The 27791-nt window shown below is 29.7% G+C and overlaps 1 protein-coding gene across 2 annotated transcripts; it reads left to right on the forward strand.

Moving 5' to 3' along the window:
- Positions 1 to 6952: 6952 nt before the first annotated feature.
- On the forward strand, positions 6953 to 14863 carry LOC115696242 ((E,E)-geranyllinalool synthase). 2 transcript variants are annotated; one of them, XM_030623148.2, is made up of 12 exons: positions 6954 to 7768; positions 7885 to 8083; positions 8175 to 8410; positions 8493 to 8616; positions 8933 to 9054; positions 9599 to 9813; positions 12219 to 12331; positions 12624 to 12722; positions 12868 to 13089; positions 13548 to 13686; positions 13785 to 14030; positions 14224 to 14863. In XM_030623148.2, exons 1-12 carry the CDS (start codon positions 7432 to 7434, stop codon positions 14767 to 14769), a joined length of 2598 nt encoding a protein of 865 aa, XP_030479008.2. In that variant the 5' UTR covers positions 6954 to 7431; the 3' UTR covers positions 14770 to 14863. The 2 variants fall into 2 exon arrangements, with proteins under 2 accessions (XP_030479010.2, XP_030479008.2); XM_030623150.2 differs by lacking the exon at positions 12868 to 13089 and having other exon boundaries at positions 6953 to 7768.
- The last annotated feature ends 12928 nt before the right edge of the window (positions 14864 to 27791 follow it).

Genomic DNA, 27791 nt, shown 5'->3' on the forward strand with positions numbered 1-27791 from the left:
TTGAAAACTATATTTCTTTCCACGTGTCCGATAGAAAAGTGATAGACAACGATCTTGGCTTCCTTGTGAAATTTTACAATTTTTTGAGATGTGTAGGGTAAGATTTTAAGAGAACACTAACAGGTGTAAGAGTAAGGAAAAAACTTGTTAAAATTTACTCTTAAAAGAAGAACGTTTTCTATTTTTGAATTAGGGAGCTATTTTAACTAAATTTAACACGAAATCTATCCACTTATCTACGTCTTAGTAGTACGAATTCATTGTGCTTAGCAGAGAAAAATATTACGATCAGATGGGTCCGGGCCACATTTCACAAAGGAGTAATTGTATCAAAAAAGTAAGATTGTAACTATTTCAGTAAAAAATTATTACTAGCGTTAGAAAAATCTACGTTTCCTCTCCACATTTATAATAGAAAAGTGATTGGATAACGATCTTGGCTTCTCCCTATGTAATTTAAAGATTTTTCAAGATATGTACGATGAGATTTTAAGAGAAATCTTATGAGTGTAGGAGTAAGGAGATAACTTGTTAAAATTTACTTCTAAATGGAACATTTTCAATTTTGATTTAGGGGGGTATTTTAAAATAATTTAACTCGAAACCTATCTACATATTCACCTCTTAATAGTACGAATTCATTTTGTCCAACGAAGAAAAATATTTTGAGGTGAGTCCGAGTCACATTTCAAGAAGGGGTACCACTAATTAGGAAAGTGATATTTTCACTATTTCGATAAAAATAAACGTTTTCTCTCCATGTGTGTCTGATAGAAAAAGTTATTGACAGCAGTCCTGGCTTCCTCCCTGTAAAATTTTATAATTTTTCGAGATGTGTTGGGTGAGATTTTAAGAGAATACTAACGAGCGTTAGAGTAAAGAAAAAACCTTTTAATATTTACCTTAAAAAGAATAACATTTTTTTATTTTTTAATTAGGAGGACATTTTGAGCAAATTTAACACGAAACCTATTTACATATTTCAATCTTAGTAGTTCAAATTCATTCTGCATAGCAAGGAAAAATATTTTAAGATTAATTTGTAGCACATTTCACAACAGGGTACATACAGTGTAGTACTATTTTGCATAGAACATAGTATAATTTAATGCAATCTATTATTACATATTAATACTAAATATAATATTATTTTAAAATAACATAATATAATACAAGTCAACACATAGTGTACCAAACACTCCATACACGTATATATGAGGGAAAGAAAATGTGAAGAACATAAATAAACATTTTTCTTTGTAAATAAATTAAAATGAAAGAAAATAAATAAAAAAGATTCCCATTTATTTTTGAAAAAAGATCTTTTTTTATTATTATTATTATTATATTTTTATTTCGTATATATATATTTCTCTCTCATTTCTTCGAAACTACCCATTTATATTTGTTGGTGTGGATGTTACTTCTTACACTTGCTTTTCTTGCTTTCAAATGAATATATATAATTTCTCTCAAAAAAAAAAAAAAAAAAAATAATATATATAATATACATGTGTTCCACATTTTATACATCATTTTCCTTTATATGATTTATCACACATGGATTTTTTTTTTTTAATAAATAATAATTACATCTCACTTTTTTAAATCAACTAATAAATATTAAAAAAAAGAACTCTTTATTAGTAACAAAACAAAACAAAAAAAAAAAAAAATAATTGTGTTTTGTTACAAAAGTCTATTAGCATCACAATAATTTTAATTATAATTTTGTTAATGACTATTCATTACATAAATATTATGTAACTAATATTAATTTAGATTTTTGTTAATTACTTACTATTGTTTAAATTATTATTATTAGTTTTACCCTATTAAATTCTTGCAAGTGGATGATTTCAAAAGAAAAAAAAAGAATCTTGCAAGTAGATGGTCCCCCTTAATATAATGTTATACTTAAAAAAATGATATTGACTAATTCGGACAAAAATTTTAGTTTCTCACAATCATGTATATTATAATAATTTAATAAAATTAAAATAATTTACAATATAAAAAATAGTGTTATTTCACAAGCATATAAAATTAAAAAAATTATTTTCAGTTAAATTATTTTAAAATTTTTAAAATTTTATAAAATATCTTAAATAATTACGATATACATAAAAAAAAAAAATTTCTTTTAAATACTAAAACAAATATTACAATAACTGCTTTTCCTTCTTAGTCGTTTTCACTATAAAAATAAAATATTATATTAAGTCTGTAACAACGTTAATCGCATATAAACATAAATATAAATATATATATATATATTTATATATATATATAAATAAAAGTTTGTGTACATATCAAATTTTGACATGGCTTTGAATATTATTCCAATAAATGATTTCGTACGTGTTTATTAGGGCATTGTCGCGTGGAGCTTTATTTTCATTGTCAAGCTGTAACCAACTAATTGTTTGTGCTTAGTTACACTTGATTTCATCATCATCACCCAATATATATTATTTATTTATATATATATTTTTAGAATATATTTTTTTTTTCAACAAAATAACTACATTTAAAAATAAATTATAATGTCATACAACCTCAAGTATTATAAATTAATCTCTACTAAAAGAAAGAATCTCATCAAATAATACAAGTTCTTTATTTACCCGAAGAGCATACCGAGCTAATCTATATGCAGCCTCATTGACCATTCAACATACATGAATTAGGGACACTCCAGAAAAACTGAACATCAAACTTACTAAATCCTCTAACAAAGAACCAAGTTCAATGAAGAAAGAATGGTGTTTAAAAAAATGCATAAAAAACTGCTAAACAATCTGCTAAGACTAACTGTTTCAGCCACATAGAGTGAATCAATCCAAAAAGTAACCTACAAAAGAAAATCAATGAAACATCATCAACATTAGTGAATGACTAATAACTAAATAAAAATAATTTTGTATATGACTAATAGTGTAGAACCAATTTAACTATACTTTAAATAATCAAACAATCAGTAATGATATAAGATGATCAAAATGAGTACAACAATTGGATAAAAAATAGGGGTAAACAGATCGTACAAATCAAAAAATAATAAATGCAAAAAATAAAGAAAATCAACACCAAAATATATACTGGTTCAAGTCTGATTCATTGATGTGATCTATGACTCTACTCCAGTTCTGAAACACCATTGAAATCCTTCTTTATTGATTGAGCGAGAATAGATACAATATAGTGGAGACGCGATTCTCTGTTGAGTTCTCACTGAGTGTTTTAACTCTCACACTTACACCCAAGAATCTTCTTCATCTACAGAAGATTCTTCTACCCAAAACCCAATCTCTCTCTTTCTCTGCACCTCTCTCTCTCTACCTCCCAATCTTTTCTCCCTCAAACTCTCAAACTCTCAATCCCAATCTGAACTAAGTTCTGAATCTCGTGTCAATTTTGCACTTTCTAAAATAATTAGTCAAGGTAGGTTTTATAGGCTTAGGATCAAGATCATAAAGTCAGTTGCTGCAAGAAATGAGGTTAGAAATAACTAACTTAACCAACTCCTCTTTGAGCGAAGTCTACAGTTTAAGTATCAGAGCCTTTGAGAAAATGTATGAGCTTCCGGACTCGTGGACCAAAGGCACATGTTGATGATGCTTCTGAATAGGATTGCGCCCTGCTGAAGTCAACTATTCAGAACTACCATTCTAGGAGGGACAACTAGCCAACTGGAACTCCATCCCAGAGTAAGGACCTTGAAGACTGGACCTGTAGTGGACACGATAGTCATCCGGGAACTTCCTTTGGAACTCGACTATCACTCTATAAGACTCCTTCTAGGACTAGCATTCGTGAGTGAACAACTTTCTAGAAATAACGTTTGCAGAGACCTTTTCATTTGGAGGAACTATACCACGTATATCACATTTATTAAGAAAATCACTCCATATATTATTTTTTATTTTACCGGTTTGGGTTGCTCTTGTAGTTTTTCTGTGAGTTGTTATGTGGATTTGAATTGCGATTTAGGTTGTTCCGTTAATTGCTATGTGAATTCCGATAAAAATATAACAAAAAATTCTTTGAAGTGTAAAAATAAAAAAAAATATTTTATTTATACAGCAGTATATTCTATCAGTTTTTGAAATTTTTTGAATAATTTACCATACATGAAACAAAGTTCAAAATAATAAGTTGCATGCGAATAAAATGAAAATGTGCAAGGGTCAGTATTTAAATTCTACTGCAAACATTAAAATTGATGTTCGTGATAGAATAAAGTTTTTGAGTACAAAGAATTTTAATATCATAAATACTAAAAATATTACCCATGAATGGTTACTAAACAAATTTAACTATAAATATTAATTTTAAAAATATCAAACCATCGAATTTTGATCTAATAACGAATAATGAAATCACAAATTTAAATTTCTATGCTTAATTTAACTACTTAATTAAAAAAATATAAAAAAATATCCTTTTTACACTATATCAAAAATATGTTAATACAAAAATATTTAACTCAAACTCAACTTTTTCTTTTCTTATTTTTCTTGCTAAAAACTTTTTTTTTTTTTAATTTTTTTTTACCGATGGAACAATCTTAGTTCATATATATGATATAAAAATGAGAGATTTTTTTTTTTTTAATTAGATAGAAAAATTAAGCATAAAAACTCAAAATTTTCTAATTTTACCCATTCATAGGTAGTACCCATTAAGAGTGCACCCAATCCCATATATATATATATATATATATATATATTTGGGTAAATAAAAATATAGAAATGCTAAAGGGCACTATGGCTACTTGGCACTTTTAGGCATAAGTTGAAAAATACCTCTTTTTTGTATTCATTAATAAAAAATATCCTCATATTATATTTCATTAAAATCTACCTACTTTTATGAGTGAGTTGTCTAATATACCCTTGCCCTCCATTTAAGTGTAGTACATAATTTACATTAACCCAAGAGGTATAATGAGAACATCAGCTATAAAAGTGAGTATATTTTAAAGAATATAAAAATGAAGGTAAAAATTAAAACAAATAAAATAAAATGGGTATACAATGTAATTTTCTCTTTGGCAAAAAAAATAAAAAAGATAATTTGACTTAAATATTTTTATATAGTGTAAAAAGAAGTATTTTTTGAATTTTTTTTTTAATTAAATAGCTAAATTAAACATAAGAATTTAAAATTTTCTTTTATTATTTGTCATTGGATCAAAATCTAATGCTTTAATATTTTTAAAATTAATATTTATGGTTAAATTCATTTGGTACCCACCAATGTGTAATACCCATTGAGAAGTATTCTATATATATATATTATATGATACGATAAGATCAAAAATCAAATTCATACTAAAATAATTTTAGGAGTATATATATACTATGTAGATGTTACGTGTCTAGCCACGTAATATTTGTTTTATTTAAGGTTTTTATTTTAATTTTGATAAAAAGTTATTTAAAGACAAGATAGAATAACCTAAAAAAGCTAAAACAAAATATTGTAACTTTATCCTAATCTTCATAATCAAAGTTATAATGGAATCAATTCCAAAAGAGAGTTTTTGTACAACTACATGATCAATAAAATGTATTTGTTTGGTTTGGGTAGAACAATTGATTAGCAAATTAAGTATCTTTGATTGATCATTTGACTGACTAATGAAGAATTAGATAAATATTATGTGGAAACAAGAATTACCCAAAAAAGTAAAAGGAATTTAGTAGAAAGTGAGAAAAAATAAGATGGTTTATAAAAATAAAAGTACACAATAAATAAATCTCTAAACAACATATCTAGCAAACAAAAAACAAAAACTGTACATCAAAGTTTGAATAAGATGTCTCAATAAAATAGAGTCTCAACATAAACTAAGAAAACTTGAAATAAATAAGAAAATGAAAAGGATGAGCCAAATTCAATGTATTTGAAATTAATTTTTTTTAAGACAAAAGCACCCAATATATTAAACAACCATCACTTCTCTATTCATATCCAATACTGACACAATTATTGTACCTTAATTAATCTGGGGACACATACAATTATCCAAATGTACCAGATGTCACAACTATTGTCCTAAAACACTAAATTTCTTAGGCAATAATTTTATAGTGTCGGCTTTACAGGCTCCAACACACACTACAGGAAATGTCACTTTTGCTAGCACATCTTTGTGGTGGCAAAAGTTGGTATTGAGCTGGTAAAATAGAATTTACTTGTGATGTATTGACAAAAGGGGGTTGACAAATCAATGTTGGTATTAGAATTTTTGCCAGCATAAAATGAAAAGCGCTGGCAAAAATGACTTTTTCCAGCGCGTAAATACGCTAGTAAAAGTTAGATTTTAGCCACTATAAATGTACGCTGGTAAAACTTTGACCTCTTTGCCAGCGCAGTTTGCGAAATGCACTGGTAACTTTTACCAGAGCAATAGCGAACTGTACTGGTAAAAGTGACATTTCTTCTAGTAACATAATAGAAAACTAGAAATAATAAATTATGAAGAAAATATATAATCTTAATAAGAAGAAATAAATTACAACAAATGATTTTAAATAAAATCAAGAAAAGAGACTTCTTAAAACTCTATAATCTTATCCAATATTATTCTCAATATCTTCAAAGATGACCCTTTATGTCGAAAGATATTAAATCAAAAGGTAAAATAATATGGTATTAATTTATTCACTATATAATTTGACAGAAAATTTCCATCTATATATTAACAGAGCAAATGAAGGTCCACAAAATATGAAAAGTCTATATAGTAATTTTTTACATATGTATATAATCTTAATAAGAAAATAATATACCTCAAACAAGACCCAAATGAAACGTTATGTGCCTAGTGCACATTTTCAAACACCTAAGAATAGAAAATCAAGAAAATTAAGAAAATTAAGAAACTCTATGAGCAGCAACACAATAACTTTTTTCTTCTTCACTAAGTATCAACTTAATGATTACTTACAATGGCTAATATTGAAGAATGGTTAAGGTTTTGGACGTAGCCATGGAGAGATGTTAACGTCGAACCGTTAATGTTCCGTCTGTTTTATTAAAAAAAAAAGCTCCGTTAAAAATAATTGTTAAACCAAGAATTACCGTTAGATAGACAGTTTTAATATATATAAAGATTTCATAATTTATAATATTTTTTATTTTTATAATTTCATTTAATTTTAAAATGTTCTATAGAGAAACAAAAAAATAAAAGTTGCTGGACCACTAACATCTAACAATTACTTGAAAGACTTTAGAAAAAGACAAATATTGACTTGATATTAATTTGCCTTGTTATTTTATTTGTCCACTTCTTAATCCATCTTTGGCTATAAATATAAATATGAAACTTTCAATACTCATTGAAATATAGAGAAACAATAATATTGCTATTAAAGTGTTCTACTAGCTAGTGTTATTGTTATTTCATCATTTGCCGTTATGGATTTCCAATCTTTGCCCAAAACTCAGGCTAAGTTGATCAAAGAGATCAAAGAAACGATGTTCTCATTGTTAGACATCGGTTCTCATGATCACTTGCTTCTTTTGCCTTGTGCTTACGAGACTGCATGGCTAGCCATGATACCAGATACTGATGAACCTTCCAAGCCCATGTTCGAAGGTTGCTTAAGTTGGGTGCTTAACAACCAAGCCGAACATGGCTTTTGGGGCAACTGCGATGAGAGTGGCATGCCAACCCTTGGGTGTCTCACTGCCACTCTTGCATGTGTTGTTGCCCTAAGTAAGTGGAATGTTGGTTTCGTCATGATAAGTAAAGGTAAATACATGACATGTTATAACAATATTGTTTCGATCGCTTCGTGTATGTAATGTTGAACACCTTAACATCAATTTTCGCTATAATAATAACAATATTTCTTTTATATTATGCAGGATTGGAGTTTATTCATTCATCTAATGCAAAGAAAATATTGAAAAAAATGAAAGATGAAGGCTCTATTCCTCAATGGTTTGCAATTATTTTCCCAAGAATGGTTGAATTAGCTGAACAAGTTCTCAACATCAAAATCTTGAAAGATCAATCCCTTATCGTTTGGAATATATTTTATCATAGACAACTCATTTTCCAAAAGTAAACATATTATTATATCATTTGTCATTGTTTCATTTTAATTCTAATTATTATATTTTTGAGTGTGTATCTAACATTACTTTATATACAGAGAACAACTTAATAATAGGGAGATGAATTTGCTATCATATCTTGAAGTGTTGCCTTCATCGTATTTTAAAGAAGATTATTCTAATACAATTATAAAGAATTTGTGTGAAGAAGGCTCTTTATTCCAATCGCCATCGGCCACTGCATGTGCTTTCATGGCTACTCGAAATTTCAAATGCTTGCATTATTTGCAAACCCTAGCTGAAACATTCACAAACAATAATAATGTTACGACAAGTAAATAATAAAAAAATAATTTCTTTTTTTTTCATAAACAATTATTTTCAATTAATTAAATGTTTATTAATGATATATGTAGTTCCCACCACATATCCCAACGATAAAGATCTTATAAAGCTTTGCATTATCAACCTCATCGAAAGGTTAGGGTTGGCTGAGTCTTTCACTGTGGAGATCGAAGAAGTTCTTCAACAAGTTTATAAGTAATGTTTTATAAATATATATTTATATAAAAATATGTTTTATTATGTAGTTGGGGAAAGTGTTACTTTCACTTTTATTGCATAAGGGCATTTTATTTTTGGCAACTAAAGAAATTATATCTCATATATATGACGTTGTATATTATAGTACTTATGAAAAATATATTATATAATTTTGAATAATAAAATTTTATATAATCAATTATTATTATATGTAAAAAAAAAAAAATCATGCAGTGCTTACTAATAATACTAATACTAATAATAAATAATACTAATACTAATAATAAATTTTTGTTTATATTTCTTTTTTCAGGAATTACATGAAACATGATGAATTATTTTCTTACAAAAATGTGGCAACTTTAGAGTTATATCTACTCAAAGAATCATTAGCTTTTAGGCTTCTAAGAATGCATGGCTACAAAGTATTTCCTAGTAAGAATTTTATATACATAATATATTATTATTATTATTATTATTATTATTATTATTATTATTATTGGATCATTCTACAATACACATCACTAATATAGGTGTACTGGTGCAACCTCTAACTGTTTCAACATTTATAAGAATTTTTTAGTCCAAAATTTTCATAGTTATGTACGTTATAGTTATTTAAGACATTTTACAAAATTTTAAGAAATTTAGAATAATTATTAATATAGAAATCAATGTTCAAACTGTTTATTTCACACGTGATAAAATAAAATAAAAAAAATCACGTGTGCAATAGACTTTTTGAATCTTGTTTTCGGTGTGTTAAATTCTTTTCAAATTTTTCAAAATTTTGACAGATGTCTTAGATAACTACAAAGTATAAAACTATAAAAAAAATTAGACTAAATTTTTTTTAAATACTGAAATAGATAAGGGTGCATCAATATACTTATTTTAAGAGAGTGCATTGTATTATATATTATTATTATTATTATTTAATAAATTTGATAATTAAAATTAATTTTTTTAACATGTGTAGGTAACATATGTTGGTTCCTAAAGAATGAGGAAATAAAAAACTACATAGAATTCAACTCTGAATACTTTTTTGTTGCAATGCTAAATCTTTACAGAGCTACTGATCTTGCTTTTCATGGTGAATTTGAGCTTGATGAACTAAGAACATTTTCAAGAAAATTACTTGAGAAATCTATTTCAGAAGGAGCTCAACATACAAATCCCTTTAAGAAACTGGTAATATTAGTTTAATGTATATTATTTAATATATTAATTGTAGTAATTAATTTTTATATTTTATTTATGGTTCAAATATAACTTTTGGTTTTGTATTTTTTGAAAATTGTTGATTCGGTCTTCTGTTTTGTTAAATAACAATTCAAACCTTATGTTTTTTAAAATTGTGCAAAATAGATCCCGAGCTTACAATTTTTTGTCAAATTAAAATTAATTATAATCTGAACTAGAGATATTATAACCTGTATAGTTACATTTTTACATCTATTCCGCTAGAAATTGGCTTCAGGTAAGTTATATTAAAAAAAATACAAAAAATTGCAAGGTCTATATATTTTGAACCATTTTAAAAAATACATGGACTGAATTATTATTTAATAAAATAGAAGATCCAATGAGTAACTTTTAGAAAATGCAAGATTTAAAATAGTATTTATTCTTTATTTATAGATAACATTTGCTTAAAAAAAGTCTATTTTTAATTAATTACATGTTACTAGAAAGATAATTAAAAATATATATTTTATAAATAATAATTTTTATATTAACATTTAATTAAAGTACTAATTATTTTATAAATAATAATTTTCATATATATATTATTTTACTTGCAACAAAATAATTATTTTTTTTTATAGCAAATAGTGATATATATATTTTAATTAAAAGAAATGAAAGTAGTGATAATTAGTAATAAATGTAAAAATGAGATTTATATGGCTATTCTTGTGTAGTAGTAGCTATTATTTTATCACAATTATGAATGGTAGAAATTTCTTCTTATTTTTCCTTCATGATATTTTTTCATGATATTTAAACATGACCATGCACTCACAATTATTGGTGGTCCTACAAATAAATAAAAAAAAATATTTTCTTTTTCTTTTGATAAATAAACAAACAAATTTATTAAATGTATATATAAAAATTAGTATATTGTTACGTGCGATGCTCGTATGCTATGTTTTATATTAAGTATTATATTATGAGTTCGGAAGGAAATAAATGAATCAAAAATAAATAATATTTAATTTAGAGAGATTTAAATAATAAATTTAAATTAAACTTTTATGTCCAGTATAATGGAGTTTAAATTAAACTACAAATGTTAGTAAAAACATATTGGAAACAATAATAATGAAGTTATAATATATGTTGCATTTGTTCCCGTTCTTAAAATAATAGCAGCAAGAACATCTTTGACCTGGAAAAACAAATATTACAAAATTAAGAATAACTAACACTTGAAGGAACATTCTCACTACCAAGAAGAAATCTTAGATATATATTACAAATATTACAAAATTAAGAATATTAACACTTGAAGGAACATTCTCACTACCAAGGAGAAATCTTAGATATGGAGTAAAAAACAGAGCAATATCAAAATTAATGTGTACAAGTATTCCTAAGAAGCTACCACTGTCAGCCTACCAGAAGTCATGAATTTTAACAATGCTAACTGAAATCTCATCAGCTCATTATAAAGCAATCGCCACTCAAAAATAGCACAACAAAAGTAACAAAGAAGTATTAAAATTTCATCTGCTCATTATAAAGCCACCGTCACTCAAAATAGCACAACAAAACTAACAAAGAAGTATTAAAGGTATAAATTTTACCAAAAGCAATGAGAATTAACAACTGATGATTGCATTCTGTTCCTCAAACACCCCTATTGTCAGAGCAGATTGTCCTATATAAGGAGCGATCTTTGCCTGAAATGAAAAGAAAAAGTAATTATATTCTGACCTCTAGCTTGGACACTCTTGTAAAATAACAGAACTTCCATCGATGAGAAAGAAATATGAAATCTGTTTTAGTAGGTGAAATTGAGAGAGAGGCTTTTGTTGTGTTTGCCTCTATGGGTGATAAATGGGTTAATCGTAAATATTATTTAATTTTTTGGGTTTAATTATTAAGTTTATTTTTTGAAATTTGAATGAAGCAGTGTAAAAATATTTCAAAAATTGTAGTTTGTTAGAGAGATATGTAAGTTAATCGTAAATATTATTTAATTTTTTGGTTTAATTATTGGGTTTATTTTTTGAAATTTGAATGAAGCCGTGTAAAAAAATTTCAAAAATGGTAGGATTTGTTAGAGAGATTTGTGGGTAAGATATTTTTTTTTAATTTAAAAAAAGATTATTTAATTTTTTAGGTTCAATTATTGGGTTTGTTTATTTGTTAACGTAATGAAGCAGTGTAAAATATTATTTAATTTAAAAAAAGATTGTTTAATTTTTTGGTTTAATTATTGGGTTTATTTATTTGTTAACGTTAACAGTCTGTTAAGTTAATCCAAGAATCGTTAAACCAAGAATTGTCGTTAGATTGGTACTTTTAATATATAAAGATATATTAATTTGTAATTTCATTGTTATGTATTTAATTATATTAATTAGATTGAGCATGAGTTAAGTCTTCCATGGATGGCTCGACTAGATCACCTCGAACATAGGTTTTTTATCCAACAAACTAATAAAGCTCTATGGATGGGAAAGACATCTTCACAAAGGTATAATTATGATTAAATATATATATTAATATGAAGAAAGTTTATTAAATGGTTAATGTTAATTTAAAAAATGGAGATTAATCATATATATTTTTTTAATTAATTTTGAAAGGGTCAATAGATACAATTGTAGATATATAACAACAACAACAACAACAACAATAATAATAATTTTCAAAATTATTGCATTTTACAAAAGTGGGAAAAAAGAAAGTTAAGTAGGTCATAATAACTTTTAATCTTTTGAACAAAATTATATTTATATTTTTTAACATTTTATTTAATTTAACAGGTTATCAAAGTTTTACAATGATAAATTAATTCGTCTAGCCACTTTAAACTACGAGTTCAAACAGTATATTTACAAGAGTGAACTTGAACAGTTAACAAGGTATGTATGTTCAATCATAAAAAATAATCACCACATTGAAATACATAAATATTGTTATATATACAATAATATTTATTTTGTTGCTATATATTTTCTTAAAAAATTAAAATTAAATATATTTATATGTATTTGTGTATATTTATAGGTGGTCTAAAGAATGGGGACTTAGTGAAATGGGATTTGGTAGAGAAAAAAGTACATACAATTATTTTGCAGTAGCTTGTGCTTGCTGTAATTTGCCTTATGATTCTCCAATTCGATTGATGATTACAAAGGGTGCTATAATAGTAACGGTTGCTGATGATTTTTTTGATATGAAAGGCTCTCTATTCACTGATTTAAAATTCTTCACTAAGGCAATTCAAAGGTATATTATTAAGAGGAGTGTTAAAATTTTTATTACAATCTTTTAATCAATTTCACACCCGAAATCACAAGTCGGAATATTTTTTTTTCATAGTCGTATTCATTATATATACTTACAATATTATTCTTGTAAATTTTTAAAAAATATCAAATAGTTTACAAGTACCAAGCGTGTTCAACAACTTCAAACCTATTTCTAGTATTCGAAAATTTTCAAAAGTTAAGAGCAACGATGTTGTAACTATAACGAAAATCGCCATGAAAAATTTTTGAATAAAATATTCCAGCATATATATATGTTCGAGTACAGATGTTAACTAAGAGAATGTAATAGGAGGTTGACGCGATAACACACTCCTCTATTAATAATATTTAATTATTTATTTATTATAAAAAAATATAAAAATATATACTTATCTTAAATTGTACTAATCAAATACTTAATTTTTATTATACCAGGTGGAATAATGAAGGGTTGAGTGGTGTTAGTAAAAAGATATTTGATGCCCTAGATAATCTTGTAAGGGAAATGTCAACTATGTACCTTGAACAACAAGAAAAAAGTCATGAAGACATAACCAGCTACATAAGAAAAATTGTAAGTTATAATTTAATTAATAACAAATAATATCTATTATTATTTGAATTGTTTTATTTATTTATTTAATATTTTATTTTAAATATTAATGTGTGTAGTGGTATGAAACGATTTGTTCATGGCTTACTGAATCTGAATGGAGTAAAAGTGGGATTGTACCAACCATGGAAGAATATTTTAAAGTTTCAATGACTTCTGTAGCAACTCATACCTTGCTTCTTCCAGCTTCATTTCTTCTGAAACCGACCTTAAAAAAATCTCAATTACAATTAATGGAGTATGAAAGTGTTACTAAATTGGTCATGATTATTTGTCGTTTGTTGAATGACTTACAAAGTTCTGAGGTACGTATGTAAGAATAGAGTAATAACGTGACACAAATTTTGTTGTTACTAAAAGTATACGTAATAAATTAGAATTTTTGTGACTAATATTAATATATATTTTGGATTTTAGGGTAAAGATATAAAGTTTGCTAATCACAAAATTTATTGCAACAAAAATATGATTTTTTTTTTTTGTGCTTAATTATTACAGAGGGAAAGAGAAGAAGGCAAACCAAACTCAATTACAGTTTACATGAAGAATAATTTTGAGATAGAGAATAAGGAAGAAGTAGTAAAGTACTTGAAAGAGATATTAAACGATAAGAAGAAGGAGTTCCTTGAGCATGTTTTGATTAATGACAATGGTTTTACCAATCTTCCTAAAGAGTGTAGGCTTCTACACCTATCTTGCTTAAAAGTATTCCAAATGTTCTTTAACTCTTCAAATCGATATGATTCAGACACTGAATTGCTTGAAGACATTAACAAAGCGATTTACATTCCTTTGAAATCGATTAATCATGAAGGAACATTAGAAAAGAATCTCGTAAATCCTCCAAAGCCATCGATGATTGATCTTCCTCGAATCAAATCGTCATCACCGACCAAGAAATGTTTGATGAACATGAATAACTTTAGCCAACCCTCTAAACATTTTTTCATGAATGAACTTTCCTTTCATAAAAATAAAAAAGTTAACAATTGGAAAATAACTACACCTATTATGCCTTTAAAAGTCAACTTGTGCTTCATTTGATTCTAGCCATATCCATACTATGTTGTATTGTATTTTCTACACAAAGTTTTTAATATTAGTTTGTGTAATAAGGATTGGAAGTGCTTAGTTATAATACTAGGATTTTATTCTATACATATGTAATAATGTTAGTTGTTTTATTTCGTATAGGTGACTATTTAATAGTTACATTAAAAATATAATTATAATTATGATAGTTATATTTTTATATAACTTACTACATATATTAGTTTTTATTTAGATGTGCAGTTGCACATTTCACTTATAATTTTATATAATTAAATATCACAATAAATTTATATAAATAGAATTATAAAGATAACTATGATTTTTTTTATAATAGAAATAAACTGTATTTTCATTCAAAAACCAGAAGAAAATTATTTTAAACAATTAATAATAGGGTTACATTTGTAACATTTAGAGAAGTTGATCATACATTAATTGCCTTGCTTTAAACCAAACAACTCCTTATCACTTTTTACATCATTTCTCAAAGGACAATCTCTACCCTCTACTCGATCATGATCATTGTTGGAGAATTCGAGTTCAATCTCTCACACCAAGAGAGTTCAGTACACAACTAAGAACATCCCACAAAACACTCAATCTCGAAACCAGTAGGCAAAGCCAATTTGTTAAACCAGAAAATTAGAACTTGGATTGAATAATAGTCTTTCTATCTTTATTGATTATGTATCTGAATTACAAGTAAAGGATTAGATCTCTACATTACAATTACATGGTATTTATAGCTAACATTTGGTGCTAGAGAAACCGACTAAAGTAACAGTTTTAACTAACTGAAACAGTTAGTTAAAACAGTTGCTTATGTGGCATATTACAAAGTCACACTTAGCCTATACTTAGTCTAACAAATCTCCACCTTGACAAGTAATATCCACAAAATAGCATCCAAACAATGTTGTAAATCAACCTTGTTGGACATCCAACACATTCAGCAGCTTCAAGCAGTGAGAGAACTTAGATGTAGCAAGTGCCTTAGTTAGAACATCAGCTGCATTGTTCTCAGTAGATACCTTCTCCAATTTGACTTTCCCTCCAATTAGCACATCTCTGATAAAATGCAACCTTACATCTATGTGTTTAGTTCTCTCATGGAAGACTTGGTTCTTGCTCTAGTGCAAAGCACTTTGACTGTCACATTGGATAGTTATGCACCTCTGATCTAGACCAAATTCCATGGAGATTCCTTTGAGCCACAGGGCTTCTTTCACTGCTTCAGTACATGCAATGTACTCTGCTTCTGTTGTAGATAGAGCAACAATGGATTGTAGGTTAGATTTCCAGCAAATAGAGCATCCACTTGACTAAAAAATGAACCCAGATTGTGATCTTCTGGTGTCTAGATCACCTGCATAATCAGAATCAACAAAGCCTGCTATGTTGACAGATTCTGAATTTGCTCCATAGACCAATCCCAGTTGTCTAGTACCTTGTAAATACCTCATAATCCATTTTACCACATTCCAATGTTCCTTCCCAGGTTGTCCCATGAATCTGCTTACCATGCTGACACCATAGCTGATATCTGGTCTGGTGCAGATCATCAGGTACATGAGACTGCCCACCACACTTGAGTAAGGCACCCTGTTCGTATACTCAGTTTCTTCATCATCCTTAGGTGCCTGTGATTTTGACATTTTGAACAGTGGTGTGTAGGGAGTCTTGACAGGTTTGACTTGATCAAAGCCAAACCTGTTGAGAATTTTAGATATGTAACCATGTTGAGACAACTTAAGAATTCTCTTTGGTCTGTCTCTAATGATGTCAATACCTAAGATTCTCTTAGCTGAACCAAGGTCTTTCATTTCGAATTCCTTGTTCAGCATAGCTTTAATTTTGTTTATCTCTTGTATGTCTTTACATGCAATAAGCATGTCATCCACATACAGTAAGAGATAAGCAGTAAATTTGTTGCTTCTGACATAAACACAGCTGTCATAAGAGCTCCTTTTGAAACCATTTCTAAGTACAAACTCATCAAACCTTTTGTACCACTGCCTTGGTGATTGCTTCAATCCATACAAGGATCTCTTTAGCTGACAAACATAACCTTCCTTTCCCTTTACTTCATATCCCTTAGGCTGCTTCATTAGTATATTCTCCTCCAAATCACCATGTAGAAAAGCTGTCTTCACATCTAGCTGTTCCAATTCCAGATCATTGATTGCAACAATACTCAACAACAATCTTATTGATGTATGTTTTACCACAGGAGAGAAGATCTCATTGTAGTCTATCCCTTCTCTTTGTGAAAAACCCTTTGCAACCAATCTGGCCTTGAATCTAGCCTTTTCTACTCCAGGAATCTCATCCTTGTGCCTATATACCCACTTGCAGCCTATAACCCTTTGCCCTTTAGGTCTTCTAATCAAATACCAGGTCTTGTTCTTGGTTAGTGAAGTCATTTCACCATCCATAGCATTATTCCACTCAATCTTATCATCAGATTGCATTGCTTCCTCATAGGTAGCTGGTTCTTCATTCCCCATTGCATCAATGCTAAGAGCATAATTAATCACATCAGCAAAACCAAACCTGTCAGGGGGTCTAGTAGCTCTTCTTTTTCTATCTCTTGTTAATTGATAATCTTGAGTGTCTTCATCTGCATCTGGTTCACCCTCAGACTCAACTATTTCATCCTCTTCTCCTTCTTCTTTCTCTGGTTCTGTAGTTCTGTCCATAACATGCTCTCTTCTGTTGGACTCCACCTCAAACTGTATAGGGCTATTAGAATTGTTCTCTGGTATGTCATTCCTTTGGATATTTGCAAGATCTTTGTACATGGTCTTCTCATCAAAGATCACATCTCTACTCATAAAGTTCTTTTGGTGATTGCCTTCTTCAATGCTCCATACTTTGTACCCCTTAACACCTTCTGGATAACCCAGAAAAATGCATTTTCTTGCCCTTGGATCTAACTTTCCTTCCTTGACATGGGCATACACAAGACAACCAAATATCCTTAGGTGATCATACCTTGCAGGCTTGCCTTTCCACACCTCAATAGGTGTTTTGAATTCGATTGCAGATGAAGGACATACGTTAATCAAATAGCGGTATAACAGTATACACTTGAGAATGACTTTGGCAAACCAGCATGAATAAGCATGCATCTAACTCTTTCAAGTATAGTTCTGTTCATTCTCTCAGCAAGTCCATTTTGCTGAGGGTTTCTAGGTACTGTTAGATGCTTGCCAATTCCCACTTGCTTGCAATATTCTTTAAACTCATCTGCACAAAACTCAAGCCCATTATCTGTTCTCAACTTCTTTACCTTCTTTCCAGTTTGTGTTTCCAACATGGTTCTCAGCTCTTTAAACTTACTTAATGACTCATTTTTATTTTTCAATATGAAAATCCAAACAAACCTTGAAAAATCATCAATGAAAATCAAGAAATACCTGGCCCCTCCTCTGGATTTTGTTCTTGATGGCCCCCACAGATCTGAATGTAGGTAGTCAACAATTCCTTCTGTTGTGTGTCTCCCAGTGCCAAACTTGACCTTTGTAGCTTTTCCAAGAATGCATTGTTCACACAACTCCATAGGTTGTATCTGATCCTTGCCAAATACTCCCAGTTTACTCAGAATTTTCAAGCCACCATAGCTTATATGACCCAGTCTTCTGTGCCAAATTAGAGTTGGTTCTTCACTCCTTTGAGCCACTGTATTTGCCTGATTATTGAATGTGTTTCCCTGTAATACATAGATGCCATTCATCACAATAGCCCTCATCACTACCATAGATCCCTTTGTTACCTTCAATGAGCCATTCTCCACCTTTACTGAGTAACCATCATGATCAAGCATTGCCATAGAGATCAGATTTCTTTTAATTTCAGGAACATGTCTCACATGTTCAAGAACTGTAACTCCACCACCAGTCATTTGAAGCTTCACTGATCCAATTCCCACAATTGGACATGAATGGTTATCACCTAACTTCACAGAGCCACTGTTGATAATCTTGTAATTCATGAATTGCTTCTTGTCAGGACAGATATGGAAAGAACACCCAGAGTCTATGATCCAACCAGTATCTGACTTGTCTTTAGAGATTACCAACACACTTGCACTATCATAACCATCACTGTCATCTCCATCTGAAACTACATCTGCAGTACCATTCTTCTTGGAGTTGTAATCTTTTAGAATTGGACAGTCTTTCTTTAAATGACTTGTCTTGTTACACAGAAAACATCTTCTTTTGAACTTGGCATTAGCCTTGCCTTTGTTTCCACTGCTTTGATCATTGTTCTCCTTCTTTGAACCTTTTCCTCTGACAAAGAGCCCTTCACCATTATTGTCTTCTTGTTTATCTGCCTTTCTCTTCATTTCTTTTGACATTAGAGCACTCTGAACCTCCTCTAGTGTCAAAGATTCTCTACCATACATCATGGTGTCAACAAAATGCTCATAGCTTTCTGTTGGAAGAGAATTTAAAACAATGATGGCCTGGTCTTCATCCTCCACCTTGATTCCAATATTCTCTAAATCAAGGATCACTTTATTGAAATCATCCAAATGATCTTCAATTTCTTTTCCTGGTGTCATCTTAAAAGAATACAGTTTCTGTTTAAGAAATAACCTGTTTGCCAACGATTTTGTCATGTACAAGCTCTCCAATTTCTTCCAAACACCAGCTGCTGATTCTTCTTTTGAGATTTCCCTGAGAACCTTGTCACCTAGACTTAAAATAATGGCACTGTGTGCCTTATCGAGAAGCTCTGTTTTCTCCTTTTCTGTCAGATCACCAGGTAAGTTCTTCTCCCCCAATAGAGCATCCTGCAGACCGTGTTGAACCAGAAGTGCTCTCATCTTGACACGCCACAACCCAAAGTCATTCTTCCCTGTAAACTTTTCAAGATCGAATTTGACATTCCCCATCTTCTTGCTCGATTGATCACACAGTTACGAAGCTTGAGCAGAAGCGGAGCAAATCACCTTTCTTGATCAATCAAGAATTGACTTCAAACAGCTTCAAGATCCATCTTCGATCAACCCCGGCTCTGATACCACTTGTTGGAGAATTCGAGTTCAATCTCTCACACCAAGAGAGTTCAGTACAAAACTAAGAACATCCCACAAAACACTCAATCTCGAAACCAGTAGGCAAAGCCAATTTGTTAAACCAGAAAATTAGAACTTGGATTGAATAATAGTCTTTCTATCTTTATTGATTATGTATCTGAATTACAAGTAAAGGATTAGATCTCTACATTACAATTACATGGTATTTATAGCTAACATTTGGTGCTAGAGAAACCGACTAAAGTAACAGTTTTAACTAACTGAAACAGTTAGTTAAAACAGTTGCTTATGTGGCATATTACAAAGTCACACTTAGCCTATACTTAGTCTAACAATCATCATCATGATGATCATCATGTAATATCCAGATTAAAATAGTATTTAATTTTTTTATTTTTGTTTTTGGATATTAATTGAGCGAGGATAATTATCTTGTTTCTTTGTGTTGTTAGTGAGTTGATATTATTGCTTAGAGTAGTTGTACCAATTTTCTAGAGAGAGTTAAAGTTGTATTAACTACGAAAGTAAAATATTATGGTATTTTTACAGAGTAAGTAATCGTTTAATTAAAGCCCAATATGAAGGTCCATTAGGGTTTTATAATATATTTAGTGAGTTTAATTAATTAATGTTAAAAATTCGTAGGTTTGGATAAATTCGCAGGATTAAAAACTGTTTTACTAAAATGATCATATCTGGAGTTCTAGAGCTCGGATTGAGGTGATTTCAGTGGCGTTGGAAAGATAATTTAAAGATCTATAAATTTTGTAGAAATAACTATATCAGAATTCGTAATTTTTCTAGGTCAAAACTAAGCCCTAAAGTTACGAGATTGAGAGCTTACAATTTAAATTTAAAAGTTAGATATTTGTTTATTTAATAATTTATCATATTATTATTGTTATTATGTTAATATTATTATTATTCCTAAAACTAAAGCTAATAAGAGTCAGAATAGTATAGGTTTCATTAACCCTAAAATTATATCGTTCTATTCTTCCCACCTATCTGAGCAAGACTAACCCTAAAAATTTTCAAGTCATCTTTCCATTACATCCTTAGCCAAATCTATACCACTCTTCACTCTCATCTTTGATCACCATCATCTTATGTCTATCGATCCAAGTAGCTTGATGTATTTGAGGTAAGAAACTCTACATTTACTTATTTATTGATCACAATAGGAGAATTTTCGTAGGTCTCCTTTTCTTATTTTTCAGAATGAAACATGTCTCAGTAAAACTGTCATATCTCTTTAAATACTCATCTGATTCTCGCAATCTTGGTGTCTATAGAAAGCTTATTAAATTTCCTATAATTCTTATGAAGAAAGATTTTACAGAATCGAAATTTATCTATGTCAAAAATTAGTATTTTTACGCTGTTTGTTGTAAATCGTTTTTCATATTTTCTATATAAGTTGTTTCAGTAAAATCCGAATATCTCTCTGAATAATGATCCGATTCTAGCGATCTTGGTACTGTTGAAGAGATAATTCAATTTTCCAAATGTTTTATGAAGAAACCATTCACTAATTATTGATTATTCTAAGTCAAAATTATTGTTTTATTGCTGTAGTTCGAAATCCATTTGTTTCAGGATTTCTAGAAAACTGTTTCGGTATAATATCTATATCTCTTACGTTATAACTCCGATTTTAAAGATTTTAGTGTCATTAGAAAGGGAATTTGATTTTCTAAAACTTTTATGAAGAGAGTATTCTCTGATTTGGAATATTTCAGTATCAAAACTTTGTATTTCCGATGTCTCCTGTGATTCGTTACTCCATATTCCTTCTCAGAAATAGTTTCAGTAAAACTATCATAGCTCCCTCAGTTTTAATCCATTTTTAATGATCTATATATCGTTGGAAAGATAATTGAATTTCCTATAATTTTTATGAAGGAAACTTTTACTGAATTCGTGTAGTTATTGGTCAAAAATAGTATTCTTTCTGCTGTACTGTAAGAGTGTGAATTTTAATGTTAGGGCCTTGACCCATGTGTTATTATAGGTAGTAGTGACGAGATAACAAGTTTAAGCAGCGGGATTTGAGGTAAGGAAATTAGATAGTTTTGTATGTGTTTATCTACATAAATTTAAATTCTTTATGTATTGAAATATGACTTATGATTTGTTTTTATGAATATGTATATGGTACTGAGAATGTGTGGTATGGACACAATATGAGTTTGTGAATTGATACATAGATTATGGTTGTATGACTTGTATATGTTGTATGTTGTATGTTGTATGTTGTGTATTGTATGTTGTATGGTGTATGGTTTATGTTGTATGTTATATGTTGTATGCTAACGTCTCAGGTAAAGTGAGGGACCATGGTGGGGTATGATACGGGATAAGGCGTTGAATGTAGAGATACCCTACCCTACATTTCTTGAGTCGTGTATGAGATTGTTATGGTGGGTATGATACGGTGATGTTCTTGTTGAATATAGAGATACCCTATCCTATAACAATGGTAGGGCTGCATAGGCCCATGTTATTATATGGGCAGATTAGGCCCAGGATATTGTAGGGTCAGGCTAGGCCCGGGTTATGTAAGTAATGGCTATGATATGCCAATGTTGTGATAATGTTATTATTATCTATAGTATTGATATGATTATGTTATGAGTATGATATTGGAGTTATGATCTCTGTATATGTGTACGGTGTGAACAAATAGTATAGACTTGTATGATAAAGGTTTCCATATGTACAGTTATTTGGTTATAGTTATAAAAGAGCATGTATGATATTGCTAAAACTTAATAAATACATTAATGGTATGTGTGATATTATATGGTATTGTTTGATAAGCATTTCCTTGCGAGCTTTTAGCTCACCCCCTTACTTTCCCCTACGGGTATTAGACGGGGAAGTATGTATAGTGAGCGAGGTCGGTTAAGTACGTATCTTGTGAGCGGCTACGGGCGGACAAACGATCTAGAACGCCGGTGGTGCCTTAGTTTTATTTTAAGCGGTTGATAAATCTAACACGGTGGAAATGCATTATTTAAAATTATTTACTTACGTATCTTGTTTTACAAATGAAGGATCCTTCTCTCGTTGCATTTTGATTTTTTTTTAAAATCCTTGTTGTATTTAAATTATTTTTTATCTTTTCAAATTATGCATGAAAATAGTATTTTTGTAAAATAAGGCAAAATATCGGGGCGTTACGGTTGGTATCGAGGCCGATCGTCCGTTAGCTTAGAAGGATACTCACGGTATACATACGAAGGCGAAAAAGATCCCTCTCACTATTATGTAACTGTTAGTTTTAATTTTCTTGGTATTGCCATTAATAGTTTTATATGTGATACATAGATTTTTGTTAAAATATGTTTCCTAGAATTAGTGCCTCATACGTAGTGGGTGCTTAGAGAAATTAAGAGTATATTACTGTTATGATTGATTACACTTTTTATGAAGAATATGAATAGGTTTTATTTTTCTTTATTGTCTTGAATTGAAACTAGGAAGGACAGTGTTCCTTTCTTGAAAATTTAGAATAAATTATATTAGGAATTCATAAGATTTTGTTTGATAAATAGAATATTACTAGTTAAGCTTGACAACATTAAGTTTAGATATATTCATGGAATCTTCTCTCCCTATAATTGAACTCTTTTGTTTCTATTAAATTAACCTTTCTTGTAAGAGCTCACACATGAAACTAGAAGATCAGTTAGAATCAATGTGAAAAGAACGACCAATAGAGGTGGGGGCTAAGGATGTGTGTTCCGACCCACGGATGGTTGATGTTCTAGAAAACCCAATAATAGTTAAGGCTAACGATCTAATAGAGGTCTTGGAAGGACTACGAGCATGACTAAGACAATTTGTTGAAGAGTTTTCACAGGCTCAGCAAAATATCACCAACACTAGTAGTGGAACTTGAAGCACATAATGAAATGTACCAATAGCCAACTAAGTACCGACACATATATTTTCACCTATCTATGAATGGTTGAAGAAGTGGTCTCTACACCTAGCCATGAATGGAAGCCCAACATATAGGAAGTAGGGATGACTTAGAATAGTAGACGTTATACCGGTAAGGACGGTATAATTTACGAAACCTACTTATTAAGAAGGATGAAATAATAGATCTTTAAGGAGAAGGTACTATCTTGTTGGATATTCTATAAGTTACACACTCTTAAGTTAGATGGTAAGAAGTATGAGTACTTGTATGCAAAGACATTGGAGATAAGTATGTTATAGAAATGAGTCGGGGAGAGGACGATGCCATCATATAGAAAGGAGTGTAGTGTCTTGAATAGAATCCAAAATGAGAAGTTAGAAAGAGACATGATAAAATTACTAGAGGTAATAACTTATGAAGGTATCTTAAACACTAAGAGATAAGCAGAGCATCAACAAATATTAGATTACCGAAGGAAAGTTGTAAACTTTAAACTCAAGGTCATCTACTTGGTGGAGGAGATAATAGAGAAAAATGTGTATGGCTTCGACAGAGACATTTTCAAAGGAGAAAGACAAAAAAAGGTCCAGGCACGGCTAACAATTTGGGTACAACATGAATGAGAGACAACTAAGAGGGTGACTACTCGGAATTGATCACAACTACACAACTAAGAGATTGTGGATGCAGCTTTGTGGCGGGTGTACAACAAACAACTATAGAGAGTAGATCGCAAATTCAAAACTTGAGAAAGAGGAGGAATTAGCATTCAAGGGTGACATCCCTAGATTCCAAATACTCACTGATGCAACAACAATGGTGTGGAGTATAGCTCAATGAGAAAATGTTAGGAAAGCCTCACTTAGAGACAGGAGAAAAGTGAGACACAATTAGGACCAAAGTAACATATATTGAAGAATGTCATGGCATGTCAAGGACTATACAAGTTTTTGATAAGTGTTGGGATTAGAAAATACACTCATGCAACATAAAGGAATTCAAGGCACAACGTAAGCAAATGATACTACAATCCAATTACGACTTATATTATGGGCAATAGTATAAGTATGTTGGAGTGTCATCTAATGAGAAACTAAGAGGAAAACTCACAAAGTCCAGCCTGTGAAAAGAGATGGTGTTTCTAGGCCCTATAGTGCCGAGAAGAAAATGACTATGGATTTGTCAAAAGCTAAAATTGTTAAGAGCAAAAAAAAAAAAAAAAAGAAAAATATTAGATATTTTTCTCAATCTAAAAAGCCAGCAATAGAGATCTTTGGAAGGACTCTCTCAAGCTGACAATAACTAACTTATTGCACACTACTAAGTCTTGTCCAATTAAAAGTGCAAAGTTAGAAGAAGAAAAAAAACAAGATAGGTATTGATAATTTGGTGGCATTTGGATGTAAAATGAGACGCTTGAACAAATTATTGACTTGTGCTTAAAGGTAGTATGGGAAGTAAGAATAAAAAATTCCTGACTAAGGAATTATAAATAGTGAGTCTCCAGTAATAAATCAAATACAAGTAGGGGTATAGGAGGTATAATAGTGATGGACAGAGTAAGGTCTGTTCGGCATAGTTTGCAAATTATATATATAGTATCCTTACCCTGATAACTTGGATGATCAATACATTATGAGATTGGTATGGTTGACTTATTGTTAAAAGTCAACAAATAATAAATAGTTGGGCTACGATAAGCTATGGTAGGATTGAACTTATTTTAAAGGGGTTATTAGTGTGCTTTCTATGTTTTAATACATATATGTTATAGTCTTAAGTAAATAATCAGTATTGGAATGTATGTTTAAGAGATTTGGAAGATTTAGAGGTACAATTAAGAAGTTGAGATATATTTTTTTTTTTTTGGTGAATTAAAGAAGGCTACAATATATATAGGATATGAATATGGCTGGAATAATCAATGCTATGATAAGTATGAAGTTATGTGATACCTCAGATGGCTGGTATATTAGAAGAAGCAATCATTGAACATAACTATCAGAATCTATCGGCATTACAGATTTAAACTTCATCACTATATCGATGTAATACCAAAGTAGATAAAAGTTAGTATAGAAAACTAGCTAATCTCATAATCAAGTCAACTTGATTGAAGGGGGTAATGGAGGACCAAGCACCATAAGAGAGATTAGCAAAGAAAATACAATAGAGTGATACAAAAATCAGACAACAAAAGGATCCAAAGACGATTATCTTGGAAAATGGAAAGTCATGACAAGTGCAACGAATGCATGGATAAAGGAAATTAAGAAGTGAACGTTAGACAAAAAGGTGGTCGGATAGATAGTTAAATATGTATACATAGAAGACCTTTTAAAGAGATTCCATGTTTATTTCCAAGTGCCATGGAAAAAGTATCTATCGATGAGTAACAACTATGAAACTGCAAGAATGACACCGTAGCTTTACAGTGGGAAAAAAAAAAGACAGAGAGAGAGAGTAAGATTTTAGTCTGTAATAACATTCAACGAGAGAATGGGAATAATTAAAGAGAAGTTTGCATAAGATCTTTTACCCTACTCTTTGTGTTTGTTATTTTGTATTGTTTAATGTGTTCTCAAGTGACATGTAAGGATGTTCATCTAGAGAATAAATACTGTGACTCTAAATGGCATGTAAGGATGCTCATAGAAGAATAAATAATTTCACTCTTAATGGCATGTAAGGATGCTCATAGAAGAATAAATAATTTCACTCTTAATGGCATGTAAGGATGGTCATAAGAGAAAGAAAAACTTTTCATATATTACGAGCATGTGATTGCAAAACTTATGTATTCAAAGCATGTATATGTAAGTTATTATGATGGAGTATATTTTGGTATTTAAAGTAATGTATAGAGAAATAATAATACTTAATTAAGTTGTGTATATTTTATGTGTTATGGATTGACCGATAAGACATAGGTTAAATGCATGTTTATTGGGTCCATATATCTATGGTAGATAATGAGGTAATGCAGTAAGTGGTGAAAGACATGACGACTCAACACCCCGAGTGTTGGTAAGTTAAATTTCGAGGACGAAATTTCTTTTAAGGAGGGTAGAATGTAATAACCAGATTAAAATAGTATTTATTTATTTTATTTTATTTTTTTGGATATTAATTGAGCGAGGATAATTATCTTGTTTCTTTGTGTTGTTAGTGAGTTGATATTATTGCTTAGAGTAGTTGTACCAATTTTCTAGAGAGAGTTAAAGTTGTATTAACTACGAAAGTAAAATATTATGGTATTTTTACAGAGTAAGTAATCGTTTAATTAAAGCCCAATATGAAGGTCCATTAGGGTTTTATAATATATTTAGTGAGTTTAATTAATTAATGTTAAAAATTCGTAGGTTTGGATAAATTCATGAGGATTAAAAACTGTTTTACTAAAATGATCATATCTGGAGTTCTAGAGCTCGGATTGAGGTGATTTCAGTGGCGTTGGAAAGATAATTTAAAGATCTATAAATTTTGTAGAAATAACTATATCAGAATTCGTAATTTTTCTAGGTCAAAACTAAGCCCTAAAGTTACGAGATTGAGAGCTTACAATTTAAATTTAAAAGTTAGATATTTGTTTATTTAATAATTTATCATATTATTATTGTTATTATGTTAATATTATTATTATTCCTAAAACTAAAGCTAATAAGAGTCAGAATAGTATAGGTTTCATTAACCCTAAAATTATATCGTTTTATTCTTCCCACAAGACTAACCCTAAAAATTTTCAAGTCATCTTTCCATTACATCCTTAGCCAAATCTATACCACTCTTCACTCTCATCTTTGATCACCATCATCTTATGTCTATCGATCCAAGTAGCTTGATGTATTTGAGGTAAGAAACTCTACATTTACTTATTTATTGATCACAATAGGAGAATTTTCGTAGGTCTCCTTTTCTTATTTTTCAGAATGAAACATGTCTCAGTAAAACTGTCATATCTCTTTAAATACTCATCTGATTCTCGCAATCTTGGTGTCTATAGAAAGCTTATTAAATTTCCTATAATTCTTA

The sequence above is a fragment of the Cannabis sativa genome, chromosome 7, assembly GCF_029168945.1.
Source record: "Cannabis sativa cultivar Pink pepper isolate KNU-18-1 chromosome 7, ASM2916894v1, whole genome shotgun sequence".
Taxonomy (NCBI): Eukaryota; Viridiplantae; Streptophyta; class Magnoliopsida; order Rosales; family Cannabaceae; genus Cannabis; species Cannabis sativa.

What these genes read in the sequence shown, in the direction of transcription:
- LOC115696242 (XM_030623148.2), top strand. Translation starts at nt 7,432, where the DNA reads ATGGATTTCCAATCTTTGCCCAAAACTCAGGCTAAGTTGATCAAAGAG. An exon ending in CAATAATAATGTTACGACAA is followed by an intron (nt 8,411 to 8,492) that starts GTAAATAATAAA and finishes TGATATATGTAG; the next exon opens with TTCCCACCACATATCCCAAC. An exon ending in CAAATCCCTTTAAGAAACTG is followed by an intron (nt 9,814 to 12,218) that starts GTAATATTAGTT and finishes TATATTAATTAG; the next exon opens with ATTGAGCATGAGTTAAGTCT.